At 56.1% G+C, this 15,116-nt stretch overlaps 1 protein-coding gene across 1 annotated transcript; it reads left to right on the top strand.

Moving 5' to 3' along the window:
• The first annotated feature begins 11,568 nt into the window (after positions 1-11,568).
• LOC136371776 (uncharacterized) lies at positions 11,569-14,885 on the top strand. Its single transcript, XM_066336051.1, has 5 exons — positions 11,569-11,717; positions 13,633-13,675; positions 13,764-13,844; positions 14,402-14,603; positions 14,740-14,885. Exons 1-5 carry the CDS (start codon positions 11,569-11,571, stop codon positions 14,883-14,885), a joined length of 621 nt encoding a protein of 206 aa, XP_066192148.1.
• Positions 14,886-15,116: the final 231 nt, after the last annotated feature.

Raw genomic sequence — 15,116 nt, 5'->3', positions numbered from 1 at the left:
TGGGACAGTGGAAGGTGTCCCTGCCATGGCAGGAGTGGGATGGGATGGGGTTTAAGGTCCTTTCCAACCCAAAGCATCCCAAGATTCTCACATTCCCCTGGTGCAGGAGGCAGCTCCATGTCCTGAGGAAGCCTCGTTCTGCCCTTAAATATTAATGATGATGTTCAGTGGAGCTGCCTCACTCTGAGCTCACATCCAGGGCAACAGTCAGGCTTTTTTTATCTTCATGTGCCATCTGCTCTTTCATCAAATGATTTGTAAAGGAGAGGCCCTCACATTCAGGAAAATCATCTGATAAATAAACACCCTGTTACACGGTGATACCTTTTATTGGGCTGTTAACTGCTCGAGCTGCGCAAGATAAATAGGTTTAATTAGTGGTAAGACATTCCTTTTTTAACATTTACATGAGTCTAATCATTATTCCCCTTGCATAAGCAGGCTCAGAATTTTAAGCAGACTTCTCTCCTGCGTGGAGTGTGCTGCCAGGAGGGTCCCATGAATAATTTAAGACAACGTTGTCTTCTGGCCCTCCAAGAAAATACCAATATTTTGCTCTCACTTCCTGAACCCCTGCCCACGAAGGATCAATTGTATTCCCGTGGGAGCTGAGTCTGCTAGGAGATACACGGCTTGGAGTGGAATCTGTGCTTTTGCCACGGCTCTGGGAAGTTTTTACAAGTCTCAGGAGGAGCAGGGTCAGCCAAAACAGGCATTGGTGCCACAGTGACACCGAGCAGGGTCTGAACCTCCAACACCCCCAGAGCAGCTCCTGCTCAGCCTCAGCGATTTTGTTCTCTTGAGGCAGCACTTGGACATTTATTTACGAAGTGCTGGGGACCAACAAAGTCCCTCAGGTCATTCAGCTGTCACAGGGCTCTGCTGCAGACTCTCTGGGGAGGTGAAGTGTCCTCAGAACAGCTCCAATCCCTGCTCTGGGACAGGGACAGGAGCCCAGGAAGGGCTGGAGCTGTGCCAGGGCTGGGCTGGAGCTCAGGGAAAGGTTCTTCCCCCCGAAGGTGCTGGGGCACTGCCCAGGCTCCCCAGGGAATGGTCCCAGCCCCAAGGTGCCAGAGCTCCAGGAGGGTTTGGACAAGGCTCTCAGGGATGCTCAGGGTGGGATTGTTGGGTGTCTGGGCAGGGACAGGGGCTGCACTGAGGATCCTGTGGGTCCATTCCAGCTCAGGATATTCCAGGATTCTCTGATTTGGCAGTTGCCTGTTTGGGCTCTTTGCATTCCCACAAGAACCAACCAAAAAGTGTTGAAAACCACAATGAAATTTAGGGACATTTCAGTTCAAAAGACCTTGGGCACTGCCAGTGTCCCACCCAAAGCAGTTTCCTGCCTCTTGTGCCGGGCAGCAGCAAGGGGCTGCTGGAGATGGAGCAGGGCTCAGCCCTCATGGGAGAGCTGAGGAGCAGCAGAAGTCCTGCTCCTTGGGAAGCTTCTCCTAACAAAATCCATCGTGTTCAGAAGCTGGAACATCTCACCCCAAAGAAGGTTTCTCCTGATTGTTTTCCTGGCATGAAAATGCTGCTGGAGTTGAATGCAAACTCCTTCTGGAGCCAGAGATGGATCTGAGAGCATCTCCAGGGCTGGGGCTGAGCACGGGGCAGGATGGATCCTTCCCTTGGGAATGGTTCAGGATCCAGCCTGCTCCTCTGCAAAGGTGATGATGCCTGGGAGGGAGCTACAAACAGGGAGTTTGGGGCCTCACTGCTGCTCCAGGCAGCACCTGGAGGAGACATGGGAGAGTTTTCCCTTAGAAAACCCCTGATCTTTGCCTTGGCTAAAGGAGGGTGGAGTTAAACTAAGATGTGGAGGGGAAAGGAGGAGAAAGAGAAGGAAACGGTGAAAGAAATCACATATAAAAAGTTAGAGGAGAGAAATAAAACCAGGAGAGGGGCTCTCAGCTGCTAACAAAGATGAAAAACTCATGGATATTTCAACTGTAGGGCAAGCAGGAACTTTCTTCTCTTGGCTCTGCTGGAAAGGCCTGAGCCAGGGCAGCAGTGGCCAGAGAAGGGCACTGGGCAGGACACTGGGTCACAGAGCCAGGGAGGGCACCAGGGGAAAGGAGATTCTGCCCCTGTGCCCCACTCAGGTGAGAGCCCACCTGCAGAGCTGCCCCAGCCCTGGGGAACAGCATCAGGAGGACGTGGAGCTGCTGGAGCCAGTGCAGAGGAGGCCCCAGAGCTGCTCCAAGGGCTGGAGCCCCTCTGCTCTGGGGACAGCCTGGGAGGGCTGGGGGTGTTCACTGGAGAGGAGAAGGCTCCAGGGAGAGCTCCGAGCCCCTGCCAGGGCCTAAAGGGGCTCCAGGAGAGCTGGAGAGGGACTGGGACAAGAGATGGAGGGACAGGACACAGGGAATGGCTTCACTGCCAGAGGGCAGGGCTGGATGGGATATTGGGAAGGAATTGTTGGCTGTGAGGGTGGGAAGGGGCTGAGATTGAATTCTCAAAAAAGCTGTGGCTGTCCCTGGATCCCTGGCAGTGCCCAAGGCCAGGCTGGACAGGGCTTGGAGCAGCCTGGGACAGTGGGAGGTGTCCCTGCCATGGCAGGGGTGGCACTGGATGGGATTTAAGGTACCTTCCAGCCCAAATTATTCCATAATTCCAAGAGTTCACACCTGCACACCCTGGGAAGGCAGGACCCCAGGGGCCCATCAGAACAGGATTAATGGTCCCTTTCAGCAGAGTGAGGAGCTCTGTGTGTAAACAGTTTTTATTCCCAGGCCCACCAATCCATCCCTGGCTGCTCCTGGCAGCGTGTCCAAAGTGCAGCTCAGGAATCAGCAGTTCCATTTGGCTGCCCAGGGATCTGAGCTGTCAGCTCCCCTGGCCCTGGGCTCCTGGGGACCATTACCCCTGGATTTGTTCCCTGGATATCAATCACTCTGTTCCCTCTTGGGCACTCTGCCTGAAATAATGACACTAAAACCCCCGCCGTGGACTCCAGGCTCTAAACTCCCAGAGCACTAAAGGGACAGGATTTCTGCACTGACTGTAGCAGGTTGTGAAATTTAAGGGCCAGTTCCTTGAGATGCTGCATTGTCTGGCCAGGATCCAGCGGATAAATAAGCTGCTGTTTCATCTCCAGCCAGTGAATCTCCCCAATTAAAATCAGTACGATTAATCCCATTAATTGGGTAGCTACAGGACCTACCTCTGCATGCTCAGCACAGCCCTTCTGAGATAAAAACCTGCACTCAACCATAATCCACACCGAAAGTATTAAGCAAACTTGGCTAAAGTCATCTTCTTTTCACAAATGCCCTTTACTGGCAGGAGCCCCCGAGGCAGCTGTGAGTTCCCGCAGAGGGGGAGAGCCGAGGAGCTCTCTGCCTCCCGGGAGTGTGATCCTCAAAGGAGCTCGGGGCTTTGGCTCCTCCAGCGGCTCCTCTCCGCGCTGTCAGGCTTTGGAGATTCCACCGGGATTACAGGGAAGCGCTGCTCTCTGAGGTCACCTGCAGTGCCACCGAGCCCAGCAAAGGATGGAGAGAGGGAGGCGGACAGAGAGGGAGGAGAAACAATTCCCTGACAGCTCCATCCCTAAAAACATTCCCTGCTACTGAAGGAGACACAAAGCATCCTCTTGTTTCTCCTTCCTCTCTCCTCCTCTCACCTGCAGAGCTGGGGAACAGCATCAGGAGGACGTGGAGCTGCTGGAGCCAGTCCAGAGGAGGCCACAGAGCTGCTCCAAGGGCTGGAGCCCCTCTGCTCTGGGGACAGCCTGGGAGGGCTGGGGGTGTTCACTGGAGAAGAGAAGGCTCCAGGGAGAGCTCCGAGCCCCTGGCAGGGCCTAAAGGGGCTCCAGGAGAGCTGGAGAGGGACTGGGACAAGGGATGGAGGGACAGGACACAGGGAATGGTCCCCACTGCCAGAGGACACGGTTAGGTGGGATATTTGTGGTAATGCAGATCTCTTCCTGCTGGGCAGCTCTGGGTGAGTTAAACCTTGTGTGCCTCAGTTTCCCTGGGATTTTGGCTGTCTCTGCAGAGCTCAGGTGAGTCCAGGTGGAGCCCAGGAGCTGTGTGGGTGAAGCCTTTCTGGGACAGAAAGTTTGATCTCCCCATGCAAACCCTTTTTGAGGGCAGGAGGTGCCTGCACAGAGCCCCTCAGCCCAAAGGCTCCTTCCCTGCTCCAGTCCCCTCCTGTGCTCTCATAGCCCAAGGATTCCAAGCCCCTGGAGCTGTGTGGTCAGTCTGCAGTGGGACACAGAGGGGAGCTGGGCACAGCAAAAGTGCAGCAGGTCTCACCGAGGATTGTTTTGGGTTATTTCAGCCCCTGGCAGCTCCAGACTCTCCAGAGCTTCACAAAACGTTGTTGTGATCAGGGGCAGACCAGCCCACACCGCCTCTCCTCTCCCCTCCTTTAGTCACTAATGAAAACCATCCCCGAGCTAAATTAAATTCTCCCTCACAGCAGACCCAGCCCTGAGGGTAATTAAAGAAACGTAATGAATCTGCTTCTTTTTTTTTTTTTTTTTTTTTTTTTTAAAGACAATTACTGGTAGGCAGCTACAAAAGTGAACCTTTTAAAAAGGTTCATCTTTTAAAATGACTCATGGCTCCAAAAATGACTCCAAGATGGCTTTGCTGCTGGGTTAGAAGCTCTTGTAGCACTTTCACCTGCAGCTGCCCACGTGAAGGTGGAGAGGAAGCAGCAGCTGGTCTCTGGGGCATCATAATTCAGCCTGGCTGATGAAGATGGGCAGTTGTCAAGTTCTCAATTCCCATCCCGGCTGCCCTCACAGGTATCTTGCCAAAGGGTGGGGAGAGAAGGTGGGAGGGCAGAGGTTTGGCACAGACAGGGAGGGGACAACAGCTCTGGAGAGAGTGAGCCCAGGGCCAGGGATCCAGGAGTGTCCAGAGGCTGGAGATAACTCTGAGAAAGGCCAGCAAGATCTGAGGATGAGCTGATAAAATAAAGTGAAACCACATTTTTCACTTAGATCTCTTTGTTCTTGTTTCTCCTTGGTGGTGGGAAGGAATGGGTTAAAATTCTAAGGGAAGGAAAGTCGGTTTACAGTGTCCAGCTCTTAAAACTGTCTAGAACCAAGGCAGTTGTTCACACAGAGCAAAACCACCTGGAAAGGGACCATGAATCCCATTTGTGGAGGAGCAGAGCTGTCCCTGGGGCCGGCCCTCCCAGGGTGTGAGCTCAGGGAATCCTGGAATGGTTTGGGCTGGAAAAGACCTTAAATCCCATCTCACTCCACCTCTGCCACGGGCAGGGACACCTTCACCTATCCCAGGGTGCTCCAAGCCCTGTCCAAGCTGGCCTTGGACATTCAGGGACCCAGGGGCACTGGGAAGGTGCCCTGGGCACAGTGTGGCTCTGCAGGAGGAGGACCCAGGTGGGACACCCAGAGCAGGATCTGTCCCAGACTCTGCTCTTGGCTGCTTTGCCCCTCACTGGAGCTGAATTCCCCCCAGCCCTGGAGCCACAGCAGGGTCCTGCTGGCAGGGGACTCCTCCACCTCCTCTGAGCTGTTCCAGAGCTGCTCCAGTGCTGGGGCTGGAGTCAGCCCAGGGGAGGCTCCAGCTCGGCCAGGGAAGCACACGGGAGCCTCTGCAGGGGCTGCTCCTGTTATCAGCCCAGGGCAGAGCCAGGCACCTGGATTTTCCTTTGCTTTTGTTCCTAACCCATGTGGATAAAACAAGCTGGAAACCAAAATAATTTTGTTCTACACTCTGCCCACGATCTGACCCTCAGAGGCACAGGGAGCTGCTGTGTCCATCCTGGGCTGTTCTTCCTCCTGAGGCCTCTTCCATGAGCTTGTCTGGACATGGGGGAGTCACAGGCCACAGCTCTGCCCCGCCTTGGGAAAACCAGCATTTGCAAAAAATCATTTTCCCAGCCTTGGAGTTAATTTTAACACAGCCTGGAAACCTTTCCAGGCTCAGGCCGTGCTGGAAAAGCCTCTCCTGGTGTTAAACCAGGAGCTCTTCCAGGAGCACAGAGCCCTGGGAGGCTCTGTGGTGGTGCTGGTGCTGGTTCAGCATCCCAGGGTGGGAGATGATTCCCAGAAGCAGCTTCACAACACCACAGGTGGCTGCCCAAGGACAGTGGGAAGGAGAAAGATGTGCATAAATCTGTGTCAACTCCTCTTTTTCCCGTGTCCAACAAATCAATAAATTCTGGCTGGAAATAAAACCATTACTCGCCTCCTCTCGTGTTCCGGCTCAGCACGGAGCTGGAGATGCCAAAGGAGAGGGATGTGGATTGTTCCAGCTGGATTTATGGAAGGGCTGGAGCTGTGCCAGGGCTGGGCTGGAGCTCAGGGAAAGGTTCTTCCCCCCGAGGGTGCTGGGGCACTGCCCAGGCTCCCCAGGGAATGGTCCCAGCCCCAAGGTGCCAGAGCTCCAGGAGGGTTTGGACAAGGCTCTCAGGGATGCTCAGGGTGGGATTGTTGGGTGTCTGGGCAGGGACAGGGGCTGCACTGGGTGGTGATGGTGAGAGCCACCTGCAGAGCTGCCCCAGGCCTGGGCCCAGCACAGGAGGAGCTGGAGCTGCTGGAGAGAGCCCAGAGCAGACACCAGGATGAGCAGAGGGATGGAGCAGCTCTGCTGGGAGGAAAGGCTGGGAGAGTTGGGATTGTTCACCTGGAGAGAAGAAGCTTTGAGGTGAGCTCATTGTGGCCTTCCAGGATCTGGCAGGAGCCTGCAAGAAACATGGAAAGAGACAATTACCAAGGGCCTTGAGGGACAGGACACAGGGAGAATGGCTTCCAGTGACAGAGAGTAGGTTTAGATTGGATATTAGGGAAAATTTCTTCCCTGTGAGGGTGGGCAGGCCCTGCACAGGGTGCCCAGAGCAGCTGTGGCTGCCCCTGGATCCCTGGAAGTGTCCAAGGCCAGGCAGGACAAGGTTTGGAATGACCTGGGATAGTGGAAGGTGTCTGTGCCCATGGCAGGGGATGGAATGAGATGATATTAAAGCCCCTTCCAGCCCAAAGCAGTCTGGGATTCTGTGACGTGCAACAGATGCTCACGGTGAGCTTTGAAGACACCCCGAGGTGGGAGCACAGGCAGGATTTTTCCTGCTCCAAAGAGCCACAGCTGGATCTCTTGGAGCATCTGAAGGGAAAAGCACAGACCTGGCTGCACTCCCAGCTGGGGACAGAGGTCCTGCTGCTGAGGCAGGCAGGCTGGAAAAGCGCTTTGTGCCTGTGAGCAGAGAGCAGCTGCTGCCCTGAGCCTGGCAGAGGCTCCCAGGGCTGTGCCCAGCAGGAATGCTGAGCCTTCCCTGGGCTGCCAGGTGTTTGCAGTAATGGAAAGGAGCAAACAAAGCCATTCCGGGAACAAATGAGGATAAACCCAGGCACTCGTACCTGCTCACAAACAGCCTGCCAGCTGAGGAGCTGAAACCCAACCCTCTGGAGAAGCTGGTGGCACTGCTGAAGCTGCAGCCCAGGAGTGGTGCTGGAGGGCAGAGAAGCGGTGTCAGGGGGCTCAGAGGGGTGGAAGGTGGAAAAACTTGGGCCAGGCAGGCGCATATTGGAAACCAGGTGGGAAACTGCATCCCCAAGTCCATAGGAAGGAAGGAAGAACATCCCAGTGTCCATCCCTGCGTGCTCCCTGCTGCCCAGGCTGGGACTCCAGGCTGCAGCACACTGGGTCATAGCCAGAAGCTCACCTTTGCAGCCCCAATTAGCTGGGAGAGGAGCTGTGCAGCTAATGAGCACATGAAGGGATTTATCTCAGCCCCAGGCACCGACACTGACTGTAAAATCCCTGGCACAGGCAGCAGCTCCATATCGATCCCAGGAAGGCCGAGTGCTCCCCAGCATAAAAATCACAGGGAAATGGGATTTCTCCATGAGATTTCTTTGCTGTTGCTCGGGTGCTGTGAGAATGAGACCCCTTCGTGCCCAATGTGGCCAAGAGCCACCTGCAGCTGGTGACATTGGTGGCACTGGAGGTTGTTGACAGCGAGAAACCCCTTTGAGGGGGGTGTGACCAGTGATGGCAGCAAACTGGATAGGGGGACTCCGGGCTGGCTTGAAAAGAGAAGGGATAGATCCTGATTTCCACAGGTTTCAGTGGGAATTCCGGAGAACAGGGAGGAGACAATGTGAGGGATACACTGAGACCAAAGGGAAGAGCTGTCGATTTTTCCTGATACAGTTTGCAGGAATGAGGCACTGGGAAACACTCCGGGTATCTGCCCAGTCTAACTGGTTTTCTCGAAGTAAACTGGTGCCAGAACATTCCAGAAGGGTCACAGGGAGGGGAGAGAGGTCTCAGTCTCTCAGCTGGGGACAGGGCTCAGCACAGTCCTGCCAGAGGGGCTGGGGAGCTGCAGAGGATTTAGAGCCCTATCCCCAACCCAGTCCCCCAAACTCAGGAGCTTGGAATTGGTTCCTCCTCTGATTCCCTCTCCTTGCAGCCAGGCGTGGTTGGTGCAGCTCAGAGCGTGGGATGAGGAGGGGATAATTAGCCCTGAGCTTTTCTCTACCTGCAGGAGGCTGGAAGGAAATTCTGAGTCAGACCAAAACAACGTTTAGAAAATGCAGCAGCCCGGGCGGGATGATCAGTGGCTGGTAATGACAATTTATCTTGTGGCATCTTGATGCCTCCTGTTGGAACGTCCTCCCTGCCTGGTTTGCAGGGAAAGGGCACCCTGTAAATCTCAGAGGCACTGGGAGATACTGTCCTTCTCACTTCACAGGCTGGAGAGGTGCCTTGAGCTGGAACCTGGCAGGCAGAGGCACAATTCCACCACAGAGCACCTTTGCTATGCTGCAGGGAATTTGTTTCTCTCCTCATTCAGTCCCGGCTCCACTCCTGCCACAGAACAACTCCCACTGCCGGCAATTCCCACTGTAACCACTTTAAACAATCCTGTAAGCCGTGATTCTCTCCAGGCTGATCATCCCCACGCTGGCGCACCCAGAGGAAATGAGCCTTGCACCACGGCAAGCTGCAGGAAAGCGTAATATTTCTTCCCTTGGGAATTCCTGAAAGGGCACTGGAGATGTCCTGGGAACAAGGATGAACAAAGCCCTGCAACCCGCCTGGGAAGCAGAGTGCATTTCTTCCTATTTTGTAGACAAGCTAAAGGACATTTTAAAAAGATCCTGGGAGCTCCGAAAGGTTCCCCAGAAAGGAATAAACAGCTCCCTGTATCCAGGTTTAACTGGTAAACACAGCAGGTTCAGTCAGCTCCCGGGAGTTGTTTCCATGCTTTCCCCAGGAGATGCTGAGCCAGGCGGACAGAGCCGCTGCTCTGCAGTGAGCATCAAAGGAGAGAGGAGAGAGGTTTGCAGGAGCGTGGTTTAATTGCCAGTCGCCTGTCAGCTCGGAGCACATGTTCAGCTCTCACAGCCAGAGTAACTGATAAGAGCTCGTTTATTAATCCCTGGTAACTCAAGCTGCCCTCCCAGACCATGCCCTCAGGAGCTGGAGATCAATTTAAATTTCCAGAGCCTCGGTCCCTGACTCACTCCATAGTGCCAGTGCTCCTCAGAATAACCCGGGAGCGGATTTTCTGTCACATCCCTGATCCCAGCAGTGCTGGCTGCCACATCCTGCTGGGCTGGAGTCATGGGCAGGAGCCGTGCAGGGGACACGTCTGACCAGTTCCCACCCGCTCCACTGGCACTGGGATGGATCCTCTGGGTACTGGGGCTTCCATGCAGCCCCGTCTGGAGGAGAGCAGGGACTCCAGAGCCCTGCGTGCTCCTCCCTGTTGCTCGCTGGTGCTCAGACACTGCAGGAAAAGCTCCCTTGGAAGTGGCAGCTCCAGCAGAGAGCTGAGAGCCCAACCAGACTGGAGGGATGGGGAAACCAGAGTCACTGACTGGGGCAGGACGTGGCGCAGGTGACACAGCCAGGGAAGGGATGGAAGGCAAACCGGGTTAATGAGCTGCCTGGTTAATGGCCCACATGCAAATCGTGATCGCTGCCCCTGCCGGGGCCTCAGCGGCTCCCGGCACCCCTGGACCGGGTCCAGCCCTCCCAGGGGCACCTCTCGGGCATCTCCTGGAGAGTCAGACCCCTGGAAGGGAAGCTGGCAGCAGCCCAGCACTGCTGACCATGAACTCTTTAATTCTGGCGCTGCAGGTTCTGCTGCTCAATAAAAGCAAAAAATAAAAAAAGCCATTTATGAGGGAATAGTCAATAAAGTGAGACTTGCTTATCACAGCTGGTTAGGAGTGGTTGGAAACTGTGCCCTCTGGAGTGCTGAGGGGTGATTATTTCAGGACAGCTGCAGTGTCCTGGAGCTGAGGTCCTCCCTGCAAGGCTGGGACAGGGACCCTGACACGTTCAAACACCTCAGGTCATGGCCACAAAGCTGCCAAGTGGATGTGGTCACACTTCCCTCCTGGCCTGCTGCAGCTCCTGGGGCTCAGTGTCCCTTGCCCTGCATTCCAGCAGTGTCAGCCCATCACACACCAGCTCTCAGCTCAGGGGCTGCTGAGCCTGGGGGTACAGCAGGAGAAGGTGCTGGGCTCACCAAAACACCCTGGTGACATCTGAGTGCTGGCACGAGAAAGAAAAAGGAGAGGACAACAGCTCAGATGAAATGTTAGCACTTTTATTCAGGCTCTGAAGAGTCACAAACCCACAGCCCCTCTGCTCCCCAGCACTGCTGTGTCCCTCCCAGCTGTGCCCAGGCACTGTCACCTCAAGGTGCTCCCCTCAGGGAAGGTGACACGCTGGTGGAAGGTGACAGCCTGGCTGCTCAGCGTTCTGAGCACTGACAGAAGTGTCTCTCCCCCAGGTCTTTAGGGAGCCTCAGTTCCTCGGAGCTGCTTTGCACAATCAGTGGAGAGTGAAATGCCCAGGCCTGAGGTGCCGAAGGTGGACGAGGTGCCTCCTGAGGATCCTCTGGAACAAATTCTTCCTGCCTGTCACGGCGGGGAGCTCCGGCCCGGAGCTGCTCCTCGCACCGTCCACGCCCAGGAGCCTGCGCTCCCTCTCCTCTGCCTCTCGGCTCTGCAGAGCCTCTGTCACTGGGATGTCTCTGGCACACCCGGGCAGGGGGAGCGCTGCTGGGGTCGGGCTGCTTCCATCGCCCTTGTGACCGCCGGCACGGGGCTTCGGCTGCTTGTGGTCCTCCCTCGGGCTTCCTCCCGTCCCGGAGGGTCCCTGAGCAGCGGGAATCTCGGGAGGGCTGCAGCATCCCGGCTCCTGCTGCCACCTGGGCCGTGTCCCGGCAGGGTGACCTGAGCCCGAGTGAAAAAACGCCTCCTCGCTGGTCACCTGCGGGCTCCGCCCCAGGGTGACAAAGCCGTACGGGGTGGTGACCTTGGGGAGGTGCGGCAGGGACAGGGCTGCCCAGGCGCTGGGGTCTGGGTTGGAGCAGGATGAGTGAAGAGAGGATGAGTTAGAGCCGTGCTCATCCCGCAGCGCTGGCTCCCAGCTGCTGCTCCAAGCCGTCCCCTCCGGCTGCCCCGTCCCCTCCAGCCGTGCCTCCCCCTTGCCTGAGCATCTCTGCTTCTTGCGGATGTCCAGGGACGGGATAATAAACTGCGGGATGCGCTCGGGGGTCACCACGTGGAAGAAGATGTCGCTGGAGCTGCCGCCCTGGAGCGCGGGAGGCCGGTGACACAGGGACATGGTGGTGGCCCCGAGGGCTCCCCGGGCAGCGCTGGCCATTTATCTCCGCGGCCACCCCCGGCCGGTGACGCGCCGTGACGACACCGCCAGCTCCCTGCCAGGGTCCAGCGGCCGCCGGGACACGGGGCAGGCGGCGGGAGGGGACAGGTGAGGACACGGCGCTGCCGCTGGCGCGCAGGGCCACCAGCTCTGTCACCCACGAGGCAGCAGAGAGGGGAAGAGCCGGAGGAGCGGGATGAGTCACCAGCCGTGGGCATCAGGTGGAAGGGCCAGCCGAGAGCGGCAGACAAACACTTCAGCTCTGTCTAGCAAAGCTCCCGTCGGGAAACGCTCCGGCCCACGCGATTCCGGCAGCTTCAGCCACCGCAGCCCCGAGTCCCTCCTCCCGCCCCTGCCGGGGCCAGGGCTCTGTGCTGGCTCCTTTCCTACAGCATCCCTGTGCCCCATCACTGTGCTGTGCTCCCATCCCTGTGCTCCATCCCTGTGCCCCATCCCTGTGCCCCATCACTGTGCCCATCCCTGTGCTCCCATCCCTGTGCCCCCATCCCTGTGCTGGGCTCCAATCCCTGTGCCCCCATCCCTGTGCCCATCCCTGTGCCCCCATCCCTGTCCTGTGCCCCCATCCCTCTGCTCCCATCCCTGTGCTCACATCCCTGTGCCCCATCCCTGTGCCCATCCCTGTGCCCCCATCCCTCTGCTCCCATCCCTGTGCTCACATCCCTGTGCCCCATCCCTGTGCTGTGCCCCCATCCCTGTGCCCCCATCCCTCTGCTCCCATCCCTGTGCCCCATCCCTGTGCTGTGCCCCCATCCCTGTGCCCCCATCCCCGTGCTGTGCTCCATCCCTGTGCCCCCATCCCTATGCTCCATCACTGTGCTCTCATCCCTGTGCCCCCATCCAAGACGTAACCACAAGTATTCTGTGGCCATCTGTTGAAACCAGCTGGGGAGGTGTTTTCTTTATCTCTTCCATGAGCCATTCCTCATGGCTCCGGGGGAAAGGGGATGGGTGTCTTCTGTTAATGAGTGTTTTCTGTTAAAACCAAGTGGGGCTGTGTTTCTTTTTCTCTTCCACCCTCTCTCCGGGGGATGTCTTCTGTTAATGGGCCACTGAGTCTCACTGCGTGTGATAAAACTACACAGTCCCACTGGGAGATGCTCTCACAGTGGGAGGAGCCCAACATTCCTACCTGGATAAAATCTGGGATTCAGAACCCCAGCACAGCCTGTCTGCACTGGATCCCCAGAGGAAGACCAGACCCACCTCACCACCACTGGACCTTCAGAGGAAAACCACATCCTTCTACAGGTAAAGGATCCTCACTGCTCCCCCAGAACCACATCTGTCACTGCAGGAGGACTTCATTGGCCTGTTACCAACACCCTGACCAACAGGGGGTCAGGGTATATTCTCACTCTGTCAGTGTTTTCTTTTTTGTTTGTTCGCTTTTTTGTACTACAACATTTTTACTTTTAACATTCCTAGTAAAGAACAGTTATTCCTATTCCCGTATCTTTGCCTGAAAGCCCCTTAATTTCAAAATTATAATAATTTCAAGGGAAGGGGGTTACATTCTCCATTCCAAGGGAGGCTTTGACTTTTTCTGGCAGACACCTGTCTTTCCAAGCCAAGACACGAGGGAATAACAGTGGCTTTAGGGTGGATCCTGGTGGGGAAATGATGCAGACAGGAAAAGCAGCTCTGCCTCTGTGTGGGCACAGAGCAGGGGGATGCAGAGGGGCCTCCCCTCTGCTAGGATCCACTTTCACCCGTCCCTGGGGGACTCAGCAGGGCAGGTTCTGGCATCTCATCACCTTCAGCCCTTTGCAGCCACACAGAGCAAGGGGAGAGTTCCCAAATCAGAGCCTTGGCAAGCTCCAGGGGGAAACCTCAAACTGAGATAAATGACTCCCTAACTAAGAGAGAGCCCCCAGCTGAGGGGCCTGGGCTGCCCCACCAATTAACAGAGCCAGCAGCTCATCAGGGTAACGAGGAGCAGATGGGACAGGACCTATAAGTACCCTGAGGGTGACACAGGGCTCTAAGCCTGGCTTGGGTCCAGTCTGGGCTTTATGGAGCAGCCCCTAAAGCCCAGCCCAAAGCAGGTCTGGGCACTGCCCATGAGGTGGCTTCTGCTGGGGCACTCTCAGAGCTGGGCTGCAGGCTCTGACCTTTCTCTTTCTCCTCTTCCAGATGAGGCCACCCTCCAGCAGTGATTCCTTTTCCAGCAGGTTCCTGGGCCAGATCCTTCAGCTCAGATTGGTCGAGTACCCAGTGAGTGATGCTGAGGTTGGGGAGGGGGGTGGCTAAAACCTCTGCAGTGGCAATTTCTGGAGGTTTTTCTGCTAGATAGTTTATTTTCTTTCAGTCTTTTCACATTGTAGATATTAGGAAGAAATTCCTCCCTCTGAGGGTGGGGAGGCCCTGGTACAGGCTGTGTCCAAGGCCAGGCTGAATGGGGCAGTGGAAGATGTCCTTGCCCATGAGAAGGTGTGGAATAGGTGGCCCTTAAAGTCCCTTCCAATGCAAGCAATTCCATGATTTTTTCGTCTGCATGTGCTTGTCCTTTGCTTTTCCTCCTTATCCCAACTTTTTCTCCTTGGCCTTGCCTTGCTCCCCTCCAGCTGTTAGAGGCTGCAGCGTTCTCATTTCTCTCCCTCTCCAGGCCAGAGGAACTGGATGGGTTTTGGGAAAGGAGTACAATCCAGCAGGTTTTGGCTGAAGCTTTTCCTAATCTCAGTTCCACACTGGGACAGAGCAGAGTTTAAGGCTTTCCCTGGGGACTTGAAACATGGAAGTTCTCCCATGTGCTGATGGACTTCTCTTTACAGCTGAAGCTCCTTCAGAAAGCATCAGTCTGGGTTGGATTAGTGTTCCCTGTTGAGACCCTCAGGAGCAAACTCTGCCCCCCAGCCCAGTCCCCCACCAGGTCTGGGAAGCTCGTGCACCTTCTGCTCTCTGTGACTCCCACCAGGATCCAGAACTTCCTGGGCTACCTCCTGACAGAGTGGAACCAGAGCGACATGTCCAAGGGTGAGAGCTGGGGCCTCCTGGGACATCTGGAGGCTTTGAGCTGGGAAGAACACACCGTGGAATTCCTGTAGGGAGCTGGGAAAACTGCTGGGTTTGTTCTGGGTGTGGTGATTGTGCCTCCTGTGAATCCCTGCAGAGATCCAGGAGGCTCTGATGGACCCAGCCAGGGAGAGGGATGATGCAGCGCCAGAGCAGCAGGAGACCTGGCTTGTGTTGCTGGAGAAGGATTTGCCAGAGGATGACTCTGACTTCACCTATGAGGTGAGATGTTGTGACTGCTGAGCAATTCCGAGATGGTTTGGCCTCTGGATGGGCCTGGGATGCTCTGGGAACGTCCCTGTGAAGGAGCCTGCAGAGGTTTCCTTCCCTATCCCATCTCTGAGGGCACAGGGTGTCTAAGGAGCACTTGACCATCACCTCAGCACTGTCTGAGAGCTGAGGGTGCCCCACTAATCCCCAAGGTTTCCCTTTGGTCCGTGTCCCTGCAAGGCAGCGTCTGTGTCACCCTTTGCT

The sequence above is a fragment of the Sylvia atricapilla genome, chromosome 26 (genome assembly GCF_009819655.1).
Source record: "Sylvia atricapilla isolate bSylAtr1 chromosome 26, bSylAtr1.pri, whole genome shotgun sequence".
NCBI classification, from domain to species: domain Eukaryota; kingdom Metazoa; phylum Chordata; class Aves; order Passeriformes; family Sylviidae; genus Sylvia; species Sylvia atricapilla.
The sequence above is the reverse complement of the archived record's forward strand: the minus strand, read 5'-3'. Positions and strand labels throughout refer to the sequence as shown.

Bases quoted from the DNA above. Each gene is read 5' to 3' on its own strand.
- LOC136371776 (XM_066336051.1), top strand. From the start codon at position 11,569: ATGGTGGTGGCCCCGAGGGCTCCCCGGGCAGCGCTGGCCATTTATCTC. The intron at 11,718-13,632 runs GTGAGGACACGG...GCTTGGGTCCAG, and splicing joins CAGGCGGCGGGAGGGGACAG to TCTGGGCTTTATGGAGCAGC. The intron at 13,845-14,401 runs GTGAGTGATGCT...TTCTCTTTACAG, and splicing joins TCAGATTGGTCGAGTACCCA to CTGAAGCTCCTTCAGAAAGC.